Source organism: Carettochelys insculpta, chromosome 11 (genome assembly GCF_033958435.1).
Source record: "Carettochelys insculpta isolate YL-2023 chromosome 11, ASM3395843v1, whole genome shotgun sequence".
NCBI lineage: Eukaryota > Metazoa > Chordata > Testudines > Carettochelyidae > Carettochelys > Carettochelys insculpta.
Window position 1 is genome coordinate 11,898,487 of NC_134147.1, and position 19,942 is coordinate 11,918,428.

The 19,942-nt window shown below is 45.9% G+C and overlaps 1 protein-coding gene across 6 annotated transcripts in view; it reads left to right on the forward strand.

Moving 5' to 3' along the window:
* The first annotated feature begins 9,208 nt into the window (after window positions 1-9,208).
* TSEN2 (tRNA splicing endonuclease subunit 2) overlaps window positions 9,209-19,942 on the forward strand; it is a 29,897-nt gene continuing 19,163 nt past the window's right edge. The window contains exons 1-4 of one of the 6 annotated variants that reach the window (XM_075005332.1): window positions 9,209-9,325; window positions 10,505-10,727; window positions 12,460-12,541; window positions 12,679-12,715. In XM_075005332.1, the coding sequence (XP_074861433.1) occupies window positions 10,539-10,727; window positions 12,460-12,541; window positions 12,679-12,715 (308 nt within the window). In that variant the 5' untranslated portion in view covers window positions 9,209-9,325; window positions 10,505-10,538. Of the gene's footprint in view, window positions 9,470-9,564; window positions 9,794-9,958; window positions 10,131-10,504; window positions 10,728-12,459; window positions 12,542-12,678; window positions 12,716-19,942 lie in introns of those variants that run through there. The other 5 variants (XM_075005333.1, XM_075005327.1, XM_075005329.1 and 2 more) reach the window with 5 other exon arrangements.

The window sequence follows — 19,942 nt, forward strand, 5'->3', positions numbered from 1 at the left end:
ACACGGAATTATATCTTACAATGAGGTTATTACTCATCCATACCCGAATTGGTGGATCAAATGAACAGTACTGTGGCTCGCCAATCTGGACCACCTGAAGTTGTCATGCTGTACGACCCTGTGAGTAGAAAAGTTAGACTTAAATCCACCGATGTTACTTACACGTTTTCCGCAGGCGGGGAGCTAGCTATGATTCTGGGTTTGACCCCCTGGCGAAGTGTCCAAAAGAGCCCCTTCTCAGCAGATATCCATATACAGATATTGTAGAACACCAGTTTGTGGAGGACTTTTGTGTTCCCCTGTTATGATGCGTCCCCGTCAGAGGAAGTAGCAATGAATTTGTTACCATCACCTATGATAAACCTCATTACGTCCCCATCAGTAAACATCACATTAACACCATCACCACTGAAATAAAGAGAGACCAGAACAGACACATCTCATTTTGCTTTGGCAAGGTGATTGTGAAGTTGTACCTGTGTCCCCAGAGAGAGCAAGGTTTCTTAAAAAACAAAACAAAACAAAACAAAAACCACTGTTATGGCGATCCTAAAAAATTACGGCGATCCCAACATCTACAGCAATTATTACAAAGCCTGGGCTGGATATGCCCTTCCCAGATATCATGGGGCCCCGGTGATGTACGGGGCTGGCGTGGGTGGAATATTCTGCAGCCTCTTTTGAAAGGCTGTACCGTTTTTGCGGAAGGGGTTAGAGATTATTAAACCGCACATAAAAACAGCTACTCAAAACATAGCTAGGGATGTAGAAGGCCACATTTCCCGGGCTGTTCTAGAGAAGGTGAGGATTCCACCTGCACAGGAGGGGACAGGGCTAGTGTATATTCAAAGGAGGAAGAGAAAGAGAAATGCGTCACACCCACGACACATAGTGCCCCCGAAACCCTTTAAAAGAAGGGTTTTGGCATGCAGGCCCTGCCAGAAGCAAAAGTCCAATAGGAAGCCAGGACGAAAGAGGCAACGCTCTCTACCTGGTAAAAGAGATATATTCTGATCAACATGGCTTTCATTCACTGCGGGTCTGAAGAATGTACCAAATCCAAACTAGGCTTGTTCCAAATAGCCCCTACGCAGACCAGCATCGAGAAGAGCATTCACACTGAGGTGCTGCCTCTGTCAGCCGTTACACAAGATGCCCCTGTTGACTTTTTTATAGCGGGGAATGGCATACTTTATATGGACTTAAATAACACACTGATGTACCTTTGTTGCAAGATTGTAAAAGGGGATGGAGCTGATCTCCCAAGGGACGCTAAGGTACGCCTTGTGAATTATCCGGTGGCATCTATCTTCAGTCAGTTGGACGTCACTCTGGGAGACGGCCTGATAAGCCAAAGCAACAACTGCTACCCTTACAGGGCCTTTACAGAGTAAGTGCTCAATTACAGTGAGGACACCCTTGCCACCCAATTTTCCGCTGGCTTGTTTTACAAAAACACACCTGGACAGCACGAGAAAACAGAGCTGGACGGTGGGAATCAGGGGTTTGTGAGGCGTGCGAGGCTGACGGCTCTGAGCAGGACGATAGAGCTTTTGGGTCATCTGCACAGCGACCTGTTTTTTCAAGAAAAACTTCTGTTGAACAGAGTAGATGTGAAAATTAAACTGACTTGCAGTAAAGATGCCTTCTGCTTAATGGGTAATGCGGCCAAGGGTTTTAAACTGCGCATTGTATCAGCGTCTCTCTTTGTGAAGAAAGTGCGGGTGGCCCCTGGAGTCCGTCTGGGGCATGCAGAGGCCCTGCTTACTGCTAACACTAAATACTCTGTAGGCCGTGTGGGAATGAAAGTGTTTAGCATCCCGGCAGGCAGCTGGGTCAGTAACCAGGAGAACTTGTTCTTGGGGCAGTTACCCAAAATGCTTGTCCTTGGGTTTGTGGATAACGACGCTTTTAGCGGAAGTTACACTAAAAACGCCTTTCATTTTAAACATTATGATATTAATTTTGTGGCCCTGTATGTGGATGGCGAACAGATACCAACCAAACCTCTGCAGCCAGACTTTGAGGCTGGAAGCTGTTTGAGAGAATACATGAATCTGGTACAGACAGCAGGCAAACACATGAAAGATCGTTCTCTGTTAATTGACCGTGAGGAGTTTGTGCTGGGTTACACCTTGTTTGCCTTTGATCTCTCTCCTGACCAGGAATGTGCCAACCACTACTCGCTGACTAAAACAGGGAACCTCAGAGCAGAAATATGTTTTGGGACGGCTTTGACGGCCACTGTCAATATGATCGTGTATGGGGTTTTTGACAATGTCATAGAGATAAATGGTTCCAAGGTTGTCATGCCGAGGGCGGTTGTGGGGATAAGTTCCCATAGCCTATAAAATTCCCTCAATTGCGCACGTCTCAAAAAGCCTCTGACAACCGTGTCCAGCTCCTGGCCTTCTCGTGTGGCTTAGCTTTTAAGCCAGGCGGAACCATTTCTACTGACAGGAGAAGGGGCAAAAGGTGGCTCACCGGCACCTTAAAACCGGTTGCTTCGGGCAGGTGACGCTCGTTAGCCTTGGTCGGTCGCTCACCTAGGAGAAGTGAGTTTGTCGGATTTGTCATTAAAATGCCAGATTTCATAGATTTTAGCCACTGTGTAGCCCTTCTCTATGGCTACATTCAATTCCAACATGCACTCACACTGACGAGGAGAGAGCCATCCTGGAGACATGGTGCACAGTGGAATTGAACGTAGCCATAGCGAAGGGCTTTAAAGGCCTTGGCCACTCCCCCGCCGGTCTTGTCCTTCAGGCCTAAAGCCCAGGCATGTTTGGAGAGAATGTCTATCACTGTTAAAATGTACTTAAAACCACTGTTGTGTCTGGAGAATCGCTGCATATCCACCAAATCGGCCTGCCATTGTGCATCCCCATCTGAGACAATGGTCTTGTTTCTTTAAAACATATTTGAGTGGGTTTGTGTAAAGCGTAAGCATCCTGGTCTGAAAGTCAAGATGTTACCTGTTTTCTACTCAGAGTTTTACTATGCTTTTTGGCTGCTTGAAACAGACAGTTCACTCCGCCAAAGCTCCCAACTTCCCCAGGAGTGTAATATATTCTCTTTAACAGAGCCATGGGTGTAGACATGACTGTTACATGTGTTAGCAAAAGATGTTACAAACATAAGGTGACACGTACACAGGAACACATTTCATCAATTTTTATTAATCACCTGGTTTAACATGGCCTTTTTACAGCAGTCTGCAAAATGGGCACCATGACACCACCCTGTAGTAAGGAGTCCAAGCTGATTCATTCTTCCATTTTATCCTTTTGTTCACAAGGTCTGTGTTTGAGGCATGAGCAAAAACAGCTGATGCAAGATAGATTTACTCCCACAGGACTACTGACGTGCAGTCTCTGAAAGGCCTCTAGGAAAGCCTCGTCGAGCTGTGGAGAGATTGCCAGAAAGAAAATAATGTAAGGTCCTGTGGTCTCTTTTTTTTTAGGTTTTTACAAAATCCCATTATACCACCCCTCAACCTCGCTCATTCATTCATTTTACCTCTTTGGCTTCTTTTCCGTTCTCCTTGTCCAACTCCTGCAAGCTGCGGCCACGTTCCTCCATGGGGTGGACAAAGAGAGGCCATCTACCTTGTCGGGCTGCCTCAAGAGTGGTTGGGTTTGGGCATCAGGTTCCGGTGTATCCGTCAGCAAGAGTTGGGCCGAAGGGTTCCCCTCAGCTACTGCCTCCCCCTCGGAGCTTTCACTGATGTAGCGCTTTCTCCACATGCAGCAGAGACCCGTCGGCACATAAACAAAGTCCGAACTTCTGGCGGGGTAGTGGAGTCCATCTTCCTGCTCAGCATTTGCATGATTTCTGAAACACGTGCTCTTGGAACAAGATGGCCTCTTTCTGGGGTAGCGCTATGCTCTGATTGGTAGAGGGTGGTGGGGCAAGTCCTTCGAGGGGTCACATGACACCGTTTACTTCCAGTCACGTGTCCCACTTGATCCGGATGTACCACTACCCCCAAGGGCACGTCTTCCAGTGACAAGGGGTGGGCCTAAAGGGGTTGGGACGGAACTTCCGGTGACAGGAGGGAGGGGCGAAAGGGTTAAGGGGGTGGGACTTCTGGTGATGGGAGGGCGGAGCTAAAATGGCTGGGGCAGGACTTCCGGTGAAAGGGGTGGGGCTAAAGGGGAAAGGGGGTGTGACTAAAGTTTGATGGCTGGCAGGCCACACCCCCGGCAGTGACGCACCAGGGCGGGACTTCCAATGACAGGTGGGTGGAGCTAAAATGGCCGGGGTGGGACTTCCTGTGAAAGGGGCATGGTTAAAGGGAAAAGGGGGTGTGGCTAAAGTTTGATTGATGGTAGACCCCTTATACTATTGTGGTGAAATCTCCATCTGTACAGGTTTTTAAGTCCCAGCTTGACATAGCCATGGCTGGGATGACTTAGTTGGGGTTGATCCTGCGTGAAGCAGAGAGCTGGACTCGATGACCTCTTGAGGTCCCTTCCAGCCCTGTGATTCTAGGATTCTAGGATTCTATGAATAAGTGAGTGGATCTGATGCTGGACCTCCAGAGCATGCCTTCTTGCCAAGAGTTCTCATCTCCTTTTGATGTAAATGATTTGAAGTCACTTAGATACTTGAGGGTTTAGGGCTTAAGTGTATTTTGCATTAGGAGAAGGGGGATGAAAACTCCATGCTCTATCAGGGTACTTGAACTCATGAAAATTAAGGCTCATACATTTCTGTACTATATAAGGCTATGAAGCCATTGCTTCTCACTTGAGGGAGTACTATAATGAGCCCTTGAAACTTCCCTCCTCCATGGTCCTAGAATCACTGGACCAAATCCCTCAGCAAGCCACCTCGAGACAATCTTGCAACACTTTCTACCCTGCGTGAGGTCCAAGCTGCCATCAAAGTGGTGAAGTGCAACAAGGCAACCAGACTAGATGGAATCCTCACTGAAGTCTTCAAAAAAGGTGGGCGAGTGCTTCACAAACAGCTCCACCTCCCGATTCTCAAGATTTGGGAGTGGGAGCAAATGCCACAAGACTTCAGAGACACACTGATCATCAGTCTTTTCAAGAAGGGCAACTAGTCAGGCTATAGAAACTATCATGGCATCTCTCCCTTGGCAACAGCAGGGAAAGTGTTAGCTTGAGTCCTTGCAAACCACCTCCTGCCACTCTCAGAAGACATTCTCCCAGAATCGCAGTGAGGCTTCCAACCATTCCAAGCAACAGCAGACATGATTTTTACTGCTTGGCAACTGCAAGAAAAATTTTGTGAACAAAACCAAGCATTGTATATAAGTTTCACCCACCTGACCAAAGCATTCGACTCAGTAAATCATAGCACCCTGTGGACCATCCGCTCAAAGATCAGCTGCCCCAAAAAATTATGAGCAAGGCTGCTTCATGATGACATGATTGCCACAGTACTGAGCAATAACGGATCCCAAAGCGATCCCTTTGAGGTCAAAATGGGAGTCAAGCAAGGCAGCACCATTGCCCCGTCACTGGCTGGCATCTTCATTACCATAATCCTTCACTTCACTGATGGCAAGCTTCCAGGTGGTGTGAAGACTGTCTATAGAATGAACAGGAAGCTTTTCAGTCTCAGGAGACTGGAAAAAGCTAAAAGCAAGATCTCTAAAACCTCAGTCAGGGAGCTCCAGTATGCAGATGACAATATGGTTATTGCTCTTTCTCCCACAGTCCTTCAGACCATCTTAAGTGCCTTCGCTGAAGTATATGAGAATCTCGGCCTCACTCTGAACATGAAAAAGACCAACGTGCTCCACCAACCTTCACCAATAGGACAATCTCATGCACCTTCTACTGAAGTCAATGGAGAAGTGAGGGAAAATGTGGAGCACTTCCCACATCTTGGAAGTCATCTTTTCACTAAAGTCGACATAGATGCAGAAATCCATCATTGTCTGAGATGCACAAGCTGTGCTTTCACTCAGCTGAGACAAAGGGTCTTCGAGAAATGGTACATCTATCTCAAAGACAAAGCATACCATGCAGCGATTGTTCCAACACTACTGTACACATGTGAAACCTGGACAACATACAAGCATCATCTGAAGGCACTTAAATAATATCATCAATGCTGCCCCAGGAGAATCCCAAATATCTCTTGGGAGGATAGGTGCACAAACACTAGCATCCTGGAAGAGTCGAACATGGCCAGCATTGAAGCCATTATCATTCAACAACTACGCTGAACTCATCGCATGGTCCGGATGTCTGATCAGCACCTCCCAAAACAGATTCTGTTTTCTGAATTGGAGGAAGGACAGAGGAGTGTTGGGGGGGCAGAGGAAGTGATATAAGGACATGCGAAGGGCACACATGAAAAAGTGCAGCACTAGTGTCAATACTTGGGACATCCTTGCCCAAGACCATCCCCAGTGGGGAGTGGTAATTCATGAGTAGGTGGCACAATTTGAGAGGTCCTGCTACAATACAGATGAGAGGTGTAGGAAAAGAAAAGATCGTCAAAAACTGCTCCACACCCCACCAACAGCCACCAACAGCTGCCTCTTCTGCAATAAGATCTGTGGCTCCAGAATTGGGCTGATCAGCCATCAGTGGACTCACAAATATGGAGGTGACATGAACAGGTCCTACTCCTTATCAAGTGACCACCGAGAATGGCTATGTAATGGATGGCTAGTATATATGGTGAACATGAATGTATATGCACCAAAATGGTTATGTTTATATCACAGGGTGCAGATGAGAGGCAGTGAAGGACCCTTAAGTGTCGCTCACCTATGTGCTTATCATACCTAGGAATATAGGGACATTACCAAGTCTGAAATAAATTCTGTAATTACACATTCATTTTGATACCCTATGCTAATACTATTCACTTCACTTTATTTTTGAGGACTCCAGGATTTCTCATATTGTGCGATTTCTCACAATGTTGACACTTGGCCAATATATGACTGGCATCTCTCCTTACTTTTTTTTCTTGTGAAAACCAGTTGAATCTAAGCAGCAGCAGACAATTTTGATTTAGTTTTTTAATAAACTAAATTCAGATACCACATATTAATAAAATTATTCCCTAGCTGTTTCTTAAAGTTTCCAAAAATAGCCACATATCTCTGTGAAAGTTAATGCAATCAGAATTTCCAAGAGAATTTCTGTCAGTTCAGTAGTTGGAACTGGCTAATGTAAATAGCCACAATCCCATCTCCATGCATTGACTATATTACCTCATAATAGAGGGCTGAGTTTTCACTCTGAAAAAATGTGTTAAAGAAGTGTGTCATTTTTATGGGGACTAGACCTAGTATTTGGTAAGAGAACTTTATGAGTTTGTGGAAGATAGAGACTAAACTGCAATTTGTTTATCTAAATGTTGTGGAATCTTTTCTCTTTTGTGGAATCCAAAATGAACTAGAAGCTCTACTGAATGAGAGTTTTAGTTAATAATGTTATGACTCCGATTCTTGAGAAAATGGAAATTCTGTACACTTTATGTGGATATGGTATGCACACATGTGGCTGTTCCCTTGGATTCAGCATTTTTGCTATTTTTCAAGTGGCCCTTCCCATACATGTTGTAGTTACAGTATCTTGGACACTCTATAAAACATCTGTGCAGTGATTCTAGTAGGTGTTTTGTGTAAGAAAAACTCTATATATTTTTGCCTGTGGTGATGAAATTAATGATACTTTGTCAATATTATGGTTTTCCTGTCACAAGCATATAACTTTGCAAATAACACCCTGATTGTGTGGCATGCTGTCAGCCTGGTGAATGGATGTTTAATCTGCACATTTATAGATGAGTTTAAATAATCTATTATGGCTAGGCAGGGTAAATCATCTGTAAATTGTACTTAAATAGATGTAACTTTGCTTTATGTGACAGAAGTTTTATTAAAGCACTGGTCAGTTTCCCAGCTCCCCCAACCTGTGCGAAATTTGACTTACATGAGGTGGCCTGGTAACTCAACCTATGCGTAAATTGGGAGTTTACTACAGACAAGCCCATAGTCTGCGGGGGGAGAAGTGAGCTTTTCTCTGTAAGTTAAAAAAGGAAAGCACTGGACAGCTGGGGTCAAGTTTGGGTTATGGGAAGTTACAAGTATTGATTTAGAATATTAACGCAATAAATTGTGAACATAACAGGCACTGTCCCAGATTAAGGTGGGTGAGTTTTTGAAGTCTCAACCAGTAAGTGTCATGCAGGGGCATCTATATTACAGCCAAATAGCTTCAACATGCCCTAAGTCTGTGACAGGTCTTGCATTGTATTACACTGCACGTGGCATGAAATAAATTAATGCTATTCGGCTCTGCCAGACCTAAGCCCACCCTCGGCTAAGGCCCCTCCCCAGCCTACAGGGAGGGGTTAATGCACCGAGGACTCAAGTAATTGCCTGGGAGAAAGAAAGCAAAAACAGGGCAAGACGGGAGGTCACAGGTTTCAAATGAGGGAACTAGAGGGGGACACCAAGCAAAGAACCCTTGACTGTGCTCCTTGAAACTGTCTCAGGAGCCAGTGGATGCCACCCAGAGGAAACCTGCTCGGATGTGTGAGACAAGGGAGGAGCAGAAATGGGTCCCACATTCAGCATCCTGCTCCTGGTGTTGTGCATGGCCACCTTAAGGAGGGCCAGGAGGAGACTGACAAGTAGGGGGGCCTCAGATGGGGTCCGTGTAAATGGACAGATGAGGGGAGAAGTACAGCCAGTACCTTAGGAGGTCCGGGAGGAGCCAGAACAGGACCTGCAGCCTGACGCAATCGAGGCTGGCATGCGCCAGGTTCTCCTCATGCCACAGAGGGGAGCAGGTGTGAAGAGCAGGGGTGAACCATGCCAGGGATGTGCCCAGGCTCACGACAACACAAGAAGTAAGACTGGCCGGCTGCAGCCCATGATCGCCGGGGGGGTCAGTTTGACCATGGGCGGTGGGATGGGGGCGGGGTATTAGTGCCCATCCCCTCGCAGTGGGGGGGGGGGGAGGTCATTGGTCAGCACTCACCACGGAGCCTCAAACACGAAGGAGTGAGGCCAGAAGGACCCCGCCTCCCCCGCGCCCATCTGCCAGCCAGGTGCGCGGGACGAAGTCGCGCACACACGCGGCGGCGCCCAGCAGCGGAGCGACTCCCGAGACCACAGGTGGAAGTGCCCGTTTCTAATTGGAGAGCGGCGTGTCCGTCGGGGAGTGGGCGGAACCTGCAGTTCAGCGTCTTCCAGTCCTGAAGCCAACAAACGGGCATGCGCGGAAGCTCGAGCTCCGGCCCGGTTCCGTGGCGTGCGAGCGCGAGAGGCGTGGCTCCCTTGCGCCACTAGTCCGTCTGTTACGGCCGTGTGATTGCTATGGTAACGGAAGAGGGTATCTAGCCTGGAGGAACTGGCTCTGAACCTTCTCGGCCTTCGCTGGGGCCCGTGGCGCGGAGCCCTCGCTTCACAGTAGATGAATGGGCTGGACGCGCCAGCGCCTCGCGCCTCCCCCTGGGCCGCTGGGTGGGTGTATGGCAGCAGGGTGACGGGCGAGAGACGGGCCGTGATATTGTCTGTCCACCCCCAGTTGCCGGACGCAGGCCCCGGCGGAAGTGCGGAGAGGCGGTGCCTGGTTGTCGCGGCTTGGCACAGCCTTTTCCTGCTCCCCAGGGGCAGAGCCCTTCGCCGCTTGCGGAGTGGGGAGGGCTGGTGTGTCTGTGGTTTGCATCCGCTTCGTACAGACCTAAGCGAGGCAGGGCGCCCAGCTGCGGAGCAGGTGTATGCTACCAGCGCTCGCTGGCTGGGTGTGTTGTTTCCTGCTCTCCCACGGCAGGACCCCAGCATTTTGTGCGTTTCTGATTTGTAGCCAGTATGAAAACATGTTTGACTGCGCCTGCCTTGCTTTTTGGTCATGTGTTCTGTGTTGGTGGGGGCGGCAGGAATGTCTTCAATAATAACAGTCAACATAGAGAGAGTCTCCCCTTATCTTGTCTACTCTAGACAACAGCCTCTGCTTTGCTATCATTGACTCTCTTGATACCCATTGTCAATTTTTGAAGATGTATTGTCGTGTTTCATACACCTTTACTTATGCATGGAAGGAATATGCTGTAAAAAAAATCCACGGAGAACCACATGTTCTTTCTTAAAAAACTCTTTAAAACATTTCTATCCTATCATGATGGTACAAAACACTTAATAGTTAGGCACTATGCTGAGGCTGGTACCCATTCTAACTGTATTACTGTTACCTTGTGTTACTCTGTTTTGTAGTAATCTGTTGTTTTTCTTCTGAAGCTTAGATTATAGACATTTTCCAACATGGACTGATTTTGTGCTCTGTGTTTATAGGATGGGTATCACAACAGGATCCTGGTCATTAAGCAGAAATGCAATATAAAAATAAGAATAATTTGTTTAAACAATTTTTGGTGTATAGTGTAGTGATTAGACCTTGATTTTATTGCTGGCATGCAGAGCAAGGAATGATGTCCACGTATGTAAAATAAACCAGCTTCTAAAGTAGTAAAAATATATTTTTCTGTTCTTTGTCTTCAGCTAATCATTATTGAGGAAAAGGTATTTTTGGGAAATGGCAGAAGCAATTTTCCATGCCCCAAGAAAGAAAAGAAGAGTGTTTGAGTCATTTGATTCTCCATTTCCTATTTCTTCCTCCCTGGAAGACATCTGGGGAAAGGATTTCAGGATATGCCAGGCTGAAGTGATTAACAATAATGTAATTGTAAGGAATCCTGAAGATATGGAACAGCTGTATAGCAAGGTAATACTCCATATTTGAATTCTATAACTGTAATGCATGCTATTTGTGGTGTTGCTAACATTCTTTGTACACCACATTCTCTAGCATAATTAGAAATTTAGAAAGTGTTCTATTCACAGCATGAAGAAAATATATTTTAGAGTAAAATAACACTGCATCAGAAGTAATAAAACTAACAGTAAAGATAATCTTATTCCTAATTCCCAAAGGTAAGGCTAATAATAAGGTATTTATAGGAATTAATACTGATACTATGACTGAATATCATAGAGGGACATGCCTGTTCCTGGAACCTTACTTAATCAAAATAATATTTAAAAAATTAATAGCATCATTGAAGTTTTTCACTTATGCAATTTTAATAAAGAAAACAGTTTTACTCTCTAAACGAATTATTAGATGTTAAGTAGTAACAGAGAGGTAGCCATGTTAGTGTGTATTCTAACAAAACAAAACAGCAGTCATGTAGCACTTTAAAAAACTAACAAAATGATTTATTAGGTGATAAGCTTTCATGGGACAGACCCACTTCTTAAGACCTATGTAATTTCCAGTCCACACCCAGTTATGTAGCACAGAGGTCCAAAAACATTGCAGTAAAAACTGACAAATCAAGTACGTAGAACTGAAGGAGGGGACTGAGGGGTGGAAGGATGTTAAGTGTCTTGCCAGAGGTAATTACAAACATTAAAGTGCTACATGACTGCTGTTTTTGTTTTGTTAGATGTTAAGTGGCAAACCTTTGATTAGTCAGGAAGCTTAAGGTCATGCTGAAAGCAGCATCCTGGCCATTAAGTGACTGCATGCATCACTAGTAATATGTGATATGCTGTGAATACCAGTGGGTTTCTGAATTGAATTTAAGGTGCTGGATTTATTTCATAAAACCACAAATCATCTGGCACCTCACTACTTGAAAGATCACATCTATATAAGTAGGTCATACTAGGGCTGTCTCTAGGCGCATGCACCATGTACATTTTTGTAAGGCACCAGGACATTTGGGGTATGTATGCAGCTGCTCTCAACTGGTGACGACAGAATCCTCTGCCCTGTTCTCCTCCCACACTAGGACCCCTGGGGGGGGAGCCCAGTTCCCCCTGCTCCATTTCCCCCCACCAGCACCTTTGGTTTGGGGGACTGTGGGGTGGGTTGTTAGGGGACGTATAGATTCAATTTGTATTTTTTATTTTTAACATTTTTAAACAGTTTTTAAATTTTGCCCCAGTTTTGTACAAAAATTGAATTTAAGCCGTGGTAGTTCATATGAGAAGCTCTGCCTGTGGTGCAGCCAAATGGACAGGCTGGCCTCTGAGAAGGTTTTGTACAGGAGCTGTGCCCCCTCCAAACATTGGGTTCAGTGGGGTATTGGTTCAGTAATCATACATAGGGCCTCATAAATCCCTGTGCCAGTCTACCACAGATGAAATTGTCAGTGGCACTCAAATTAGCTACCTCTCAGTTTAACAGAGAAGGGGCTAGTGGTAGTGCATTTTCTTTGATGGGACCCTAAGCTTTGCACTGGCCTCTATCAATCATCATAGCATATTGGAAGACATCTCTTCATATGGACTTCTGCAGAGGTGGGCTTTTGAGAGAATTCAGTTGTTTTGGGGTGGGTGAGTTAGGTGCTCTGTGGTTGTTAAAGGCACCTAGATACTTTGAAAAGATGCTTCTTTTTATTTTTTGTGTTAATTCTGATCAACTTTTTTTTTTTTTTCTGCACTTGGAGGGCTATTTTGGAAAAGGTGTTCTTTCAAGAAGCAGACCGGAATATAATATTTCAGACCCTTTACTGGTTGCTAAGTGGCAAGGTAAATCATATTACTTTCTGCTCTCTTGACAGTTCTAGTAATACCAGCTTGGTTTATCCTCGTTAATTGCAGATACATGCATTTAGTTCATTACACTGGTTAAATGCTTGTAAATAAATCTTCCTCTTTTCATGCAGATGCCAGGATAAACTTGCCCATAGTCTCATCAAAAAAGTAAGTGCAACTTTCTTACTAAGGGTAAAGTTTGCACAGTAGCCGTTCATTCTGCTTCCTGTTTATGTCAGTGGTTCCCAAACTGGCTTGTAAAATGGCTGATTCACATAGCTTTGTTTCTTTTCCTTGTTTCCAGTTCCTAAATCATGTTGAAGACAGATAAAATAGTAGATAACATTCCTAGCATTGCTTAGATGGGGGGACGACTCTTGGGAGTTTTGCATAAATAAGAAGTGCAGATTAGAGTCAAGGGCATGTTCAGTTTAATATAGGTAATGTATTTGTGATGATGTGACCATAAAAGGAAATCTTCATACTTCAGCAAAAAAAAAAAAAAAAAGAGGGACTGTTCTGCAGAAGGCTGATTTGACAGATGTTCTCTTTGCTTGTTCAGAAAGAGAGTAGAAAGAATTTTTGACGTTTAATAAAAATGTCATGTTTTTGATATAATGTGATCTTTTTCCTGAGTTTGCATGCATGACAACTTCAGATTTAACACTGTTTTGTATATTGTACATTAAATAAGTTATGGAGTTGGCAGGGATTTTTGTTTAACTTCAACCAACCCAGTTTCGGAAACTATCAGCTAGCAGTGTAAGTTAGTTGCATTGTTTTTATAATCATATGATCACAGGGTAATCTTTTGATAATAGTCATTTCAAATTTAAGTAAACCCATACCAAATGCTTCTCTTACCTCCTCCCAATAGCCAGTTCTGTGGCACTGCAGAATAATTGCCATGAATAATTTATCTTGTGACAGTGTAATTAGCCTTTTCAGATGTCAGTATGTATTGTGACTTCCAAAGTACTGCAAGATATACGGCAAGCTTCACAATATTCAGATGACTAGAATCTATGGACTCATTGGCCGTTACTACACAGGCCACTTTCTTCGAAAGTGGCATGGTAATACACGGCCCGAAATATGCTAATGAGGCACGGATGCAAATTCCCTGTGCCTCATTTGCATACGGTCATGTGATTTGGAGTCCGGTACACCGTTCTTCCGGACTCCAAAATGCCATGTAGAAGTGCGGCCCCTGGCGGTGTCTTCCGGAAGGAAGTCTGTCTTCTGGAGGCCCCTTCTTCCCGAAAAGTTGACATTTAATTGGGGGTTGAAAGATATAAGGAACCATTTTATATAATATGAAGTAACATTATATAGGCTGATCAAAATGTTTAACAGGTTAAAACCAGTCTGTAGTAAATGGCCTTGGATTATTCAGAGTTTTCCTTTAGAAGAGGCTTTGGAAAAAAAGGATATGAATTTCATGTTAATCTGCATAACTTGTTTTTATTTTAACTGTTCTTGCCGTACTTTAGTTTTCCACTTAATTACCATCTATAAATTTCAGTTGGGGAAGCAAAATCGATTAGAAGTGCTACAATGTGTTAACTATATCTGACTGTAACTGTCTTTATAATTATGACAGGAGTTTGGGAATTTAGTCTTAAGTTAGGTATCAGAATCTATAAGAAATGACATTTTGAAGAGACTCAGTTTAAAAATTCCATTTTTCTCTGAAAATTACAACTAAAAGTTATGATGATTCAAAAAATTTTAGAGGCATAAAGGGACTTCAAAGTTGCCCAGGCACTTCGAAGTACCAGTGGGTTAGCTGCAGCTACACACGAGCTGGCAGTTCGAAGTTTAACACTTCGAAGTTGCAATGGGGGCGAATTAGCTTAATGAAGTGCTGCATATGCAGTGTAGCACTTCATTAATAATCTCCTAGAATCATAGGGCTGGAAGGGACCTTAGGAGGTCATCTAGTCCAGCCCCCTGCTTCAAGCAGGATCAACCCCCACTAAGTCATCCAAGCCGGGACTTAAAAACCTCGAGGGATGGAGAATCCACCACTACTCTAGGCAACGCATTCCAATGCTTCACCACCCACCTGGTGAAGTAGCTTTTCCTAATATCTAACCTACACCTCTCCCTCTGTAACTCAGGCCATTACTCCTTGTTCTGCCATCTGACACCATCTCCTGACACCTTACTTACCATGCCCCCTTTGAAGTGGGGAGCTAGTGTAGACAAGCCCTAAGGCTTGCTTATTCGCTAGACTCTGTTAGCGTACCTTAGAATTACCAAATGGCTATGATTTTACATTCTGAAATCTGAAGTATGCCACAGATACAAAGATGTAAGTCTGTGGAGTTAAAAATATTTCCTAATTGAGTTAAATGCTGTGCGAATCTTCCTTGATGGAAAATGTAACTACAATTTACTTGTGTTTACAATGCCGGTTATTTAACAGTTATGGATAATAGAATGTTGGATATGAAAGAGTATAGTGTAGTTGGGTCTAAATGTATCCAGGCACAGCAGTTCAAGCATTGATCTGAAGCTGAAATGCTGTGAAGATCTGGAGTCTCCATTTACAGTTGAGAACTAGTTCTGGCCATATTTTGGCATTGGGTTTCTGGTTCAATCAGCATCTTTAAATTCTGTTTTAGCTTCTAGTTTTCAGATTAATATACAGATTTAGTCGGTGTTGCATGGGTCCTTAAATAAGTTCGGTTTTTTTCTTCATTTCAGCCATTGTTATGGAGTGGCGTGGGGGAAGAAGGGTTCAATATGGAGGCTGCCCCAGGGAGAGAGGACAAGCTAGCCCACTCTCAAAGTGCTGTTGTGAGGCCAAGTGGGAAGTGCCTGCCCAGGGCCTCCGTGTCTGCAGTGGGCACAGTTGAGGGAGGTGTGTGTGTCCCTCAACTAGGGGACAGACAAACAAACAAAACAAAAAAAAAAAAAAGTCTAAAATATATTGATGTCCCTTTCTCCACTCCTGCCCCCTCCTGGCTCAGTAGGGTTACAGCTGACTTGGTTCCCATCTTTAGCCCCTTGCTGCCCCCCATGGTCATTCTGCAGTATAGATATCCCTCCTATCAGACCCTTCCCTTTCTATTTTATGAGAAACTATTGAATTCCAGGCATATTCCATTGTTCTGATGTAACCAAACCCTTATATTTAAGTTATGCTAAGAGGGGGGGAAAATGGATACTCACCATTGTTCTCTGAGATGTGTTGCTCATATTTATTCAAGTTGTGTGTGAACACTGCATGGACAACTGTTGGAAAGCTTTACCGTAGCTGCAGCCTGTTGGCTAGGCTGTGGAGCCCCTAGGAGTGACACCAGAGCAGAGCCTGCCGACCTGACCACACCTCAGTTCCTTCTTGCTGGCTACTCTGACAGTGAGGAAATGGGGGGAATTTCAAATAGATATGAGCAACACGTCTCAAAGAACAACAGATACAATGGTGAGTAACCATTTTTTTTCTTCTTGGAGTACTTGCTCATATCTGTGCAAGTTAGATGACTTACAAGCCCAACTCAGGAGAAGGGGTCAGAGTGAACTCATGGCTGACTCGGACAGTGGTCCTGTAAGCTGTTCCATCTAGACTGCTACACAGTAGCATAGTATGGCATAAAAGTGTTTACAGAGGACTGTGTCGCAGCTCAACAGGTTTCCTGGAGAGAAGTGTGAGCCAGAAAGGCAGTTGAGGTTTGAGCTCGCATAGAATGTGCTATAAGAGGCACTGAGGCAACCACCATGAGGTCGTAGCACATTCATATACAGGATGTAATCCAGGAAAAGATGCACTGTGATGAAACCAGAAGACCTTCTTTTGATCAGCAATAGCTGCAGAGTTGTGAAGTCTTGTGGAAGGGTTTGGCTCATTCAATGTAGAAGGCAAATGCTTGCTTCACATTGAGAGGGTGCAGTTGCTGCTCCTGTGGTGAATTGTGAGGCTTAAGATGGAATACAGGAAGCAAAATGTTCTGGCTAGAATGGAAGTTTCAGGCACTTTTGGAAGGAAAGCTGGTTAGGGTGGAGCTGAGCCATGTCCTTATGAAACACTGTGTATGGGGGCTACAACATGAGGGCCCAGAGCTCAGACACCTTTCTAGCAGAGGAAATAGCTACCAGATAGGTCAGTTTCCAGGAGAAGTAAAGTAGGGAGCATTTGCCCAATGGTTTGAAAGTGGGGAGCATGAGAACCCAGAGCACCAGGTTAAGGTCCCAAGCCAGAACAGGTTGATGGGTGAAGCCAGTCCATGCCCTTGAGAAAGTGCCCCACTGTGGGATTTGTGAAAACAGAGAGCCTGCCCTCCCGCAGTGGAAGGCTAAGATGGCTGCCAGATGGCTCTTGAGGGAAGAAAAAGGGAGAACCTGTTGCATCAGGGAAATAAGATAGTCCTGCACCTGCAGGAACAGAGGTAGGGGCATGAGACCGTGATGTCAACAGCAGCAGCAAAAGTGTGTCCCCTTAGCCAAGTATAACCATTGCAAAGGGGCCACCAGTACAGTACATTATAAGTTGTTTTGCATATATGTTAAGTAATTCAGGAAAGCAGATTTAGTACAAGTCGCACTGATCTGCACTTACATCGTTTAAGGGCCGAGGGCCCAAAAGCCAGGAACATAGTGGAGCTCCGTGGTGGCCAGGCAGCAGGCGCTGTAATGCAGGGGCGCTGGAAGTGAGCCCTCAAGTCATGGGGGACCCTCAGGGAGCTGCAGAGAGTTGTCAGGTAGCTGGGAGAGCTGACAGAAAACTGTGGGGAGCTAGTAGGTACTGACAGAGAGCTGGCAGGAAGCCAGCAGGAGCTGGCAGGGAGCTGGTTTATCTTTTTCTATTTATTCTATTTCTATTTATTTTGTTTGTGGGTTATAGGTACATTATATGTACCACACGTATATGAACCACACGTGTTGGGAATGTATCTCAAGCTAATTACATTATTCCTTATGGATATTAATTTCCCTTTATAAGTCATTTCACTACAAGTGAAATTATTTAGGAACATAACCTGGACTTATAACGAGGACACCCTGTACTGATAAGCCCAAGCCATAGCTATCAGGATAACTTTGGCTCGGTCCCTGCAAATCTTGAGGAACCGCCTTATGCACAAAGGTTATGGAGGAGGGAGTGGAGGAAGGTGTAGAGCAGCCCTGAGTTCCATGGAATCAGAAATGCATCCACTAAGGAACTGGGGCTGAGGCCCCCAGAAGGAGCAGAATTGAGGGCACTTGCTCCAGGACATGAAGAGGCCCAACAAGGGAAGGCCCCACTTTTGGAAGACAGAGTGGAGGACATCCACATGAATCAACCACTTTGAACAAGGAACCTGCAACTGAGGATGTCTGCCAGTTGGTTCTAGACTCACCAGGATTTAAGACACTTCCAGGTGCGCTATGTAATTGTTAACCTCCCTGATGGTTGATGCACTATATGGCCATGGTCGTGTCTGCTAGGACTGCGGAGGTGAGGTGGGAAGGCTAGACAAGTGAGGCGAATGGCCTGAAGTTTGCACACATTGATGTGGAGAGACGGCTCCTCCACAGACCATGTTGCCTGAGTTGTGAGATGCCCCAGGTGGGCCTCCCAGCCCAAAGCAGAAGCATCTATCGCTAGAGACATGATGGTCTGGGGAGCATAGAAGGAAATGCCGACCAGCACATCTTGGGGATTGAGTCACCAGCGGAGAGTGTCAGAGACATGCTGCAGCACCATGATGACCATGTCCATGCCATCTTGGCTGGGACGATGCCCGCTCCAGGCATGCCTGCAATCGGTGTGTAAAATGCAGCATGGTGAACATAAACACATATGTGGGCATGCTGCCATGTGGCCCAGCAGGCAGAGGCACGTCCTGGCTGTGGTGACCGGAAAAAATTAGGGAGCACAGGACCTGGGTGAGAGCCTGGAAGTGATGATTGGGAAGAAGTGCCCTTGCCTTGGTGGCATTGAGCACTTCCTCACTGAACTCTGTGCGTTGAGTGGAGCTGAGCATGAGCTCCAGGTCGTTCAGAGTTTCTATGGTGAAAGTCATCTGGGCCTGCACCTAACAGAACAAGCAGCCTCACAGGAGCCAGTCATCCAGGTAGGGGTAAACCTGAACATAGTTGCACTGAAGGTAGATCACCGCCACTACCATCACCACCTTGCATTTGGTAAACATTCTGGGGGATCTGGAGAGCCCAAGGGGAAGGGCTGCAAACTGAAGATACAGATGGTCCACAGTAAAACAGTTAGTGCTGATAGAAGGCTGAATCAAAATATAGAAATATGTGTCCCTCAGATAGAGAGCAATGTGCCGATCCTTTGGATCCAAGGAGAGAATGATGGCCACCATATGGAATTTGTGGAAATAAGTGGGAGAGTTTACAGCAGGAGTAGCAGGTCTCGTGGTGGTAGAAGTTCAGGTGCACATGAGGTTTGAAAGGCATTGGTTGGGGTTGGGGCTTAAATGACTTTCACTGTGTAGCTGGTGTGTGCATGCTCATTGACTTCCTGGTGTTCCTAGAGTTCTTGAGGCTGTGCAGGCTGCTGGGGAAGGGGGCCCTGCAAGGGGCCTGGGAGCACCTGGCCACGCACTCACAGGCATATCCACCTTCCACCCCACGCAGGTCGTCATGGTGATAAACACCCTCCTTCACCAGGTCATCTCTGTCAGGAACCTGGATGTCACCCTCATGGGATTTGAAGAGCTGGGCTCCCCCAACTCCTTTGGTGCACTGCATGGGATGTGGGTGCTCTGCATGCTGGGCTTTTATCAACCGAAAGGGGTATCACTCTGTGGTACTCCAGGCCTTTGTGGACGCAAAAGGCCAGGCCATGGAAGTGTGCGTTGGTTGGTCGGTCAGGCAGGGCTCGTGATGCCTGGGTGTTTGGGAACTCAGAGCTTGGGCACAGGATGCAGGAGAGGACCTACATCCCCCCATGGGAGCTCCTGGTTGGGGACATGTCTGTTTCTCCCTGCATCCGTGGGCTCACGTGACCCTACACAGGACACACAGACCCTTTCCCAGGAACGTTTTAGACACATGCCTGAACCAGGTAGGAATGCTGTGGAGCAGGCGTTTGGGTGTCTGAAGGGGTGCTTTTGCTGCCTTCTCACGAGGGTGGATGTCGACCTACCCAATGTGCCTGCCATGGTGTTGGCCTGCTGCACTCTCCACAATATTGTGGAGAGAAAACAGGAGCCCTTCATGCAGGGATGGACTGCTGAGACTGGCACCGGCTGTGATCAGCCGCCTGCTGCCCCATGCTGCCAGGTGCAACGGGATGGGGTGCTGGTCAGGGAGGCCCTGCATGAGGCAGTGACTCTCTCCTGCCACCCCTTTCCACCTCCCCATTGATCCACCCACCAAAAAAAACCCCTCCTTCATCCCCACCCCTCACCGCTTCCCCATCACACACCAGGGACATGGGGG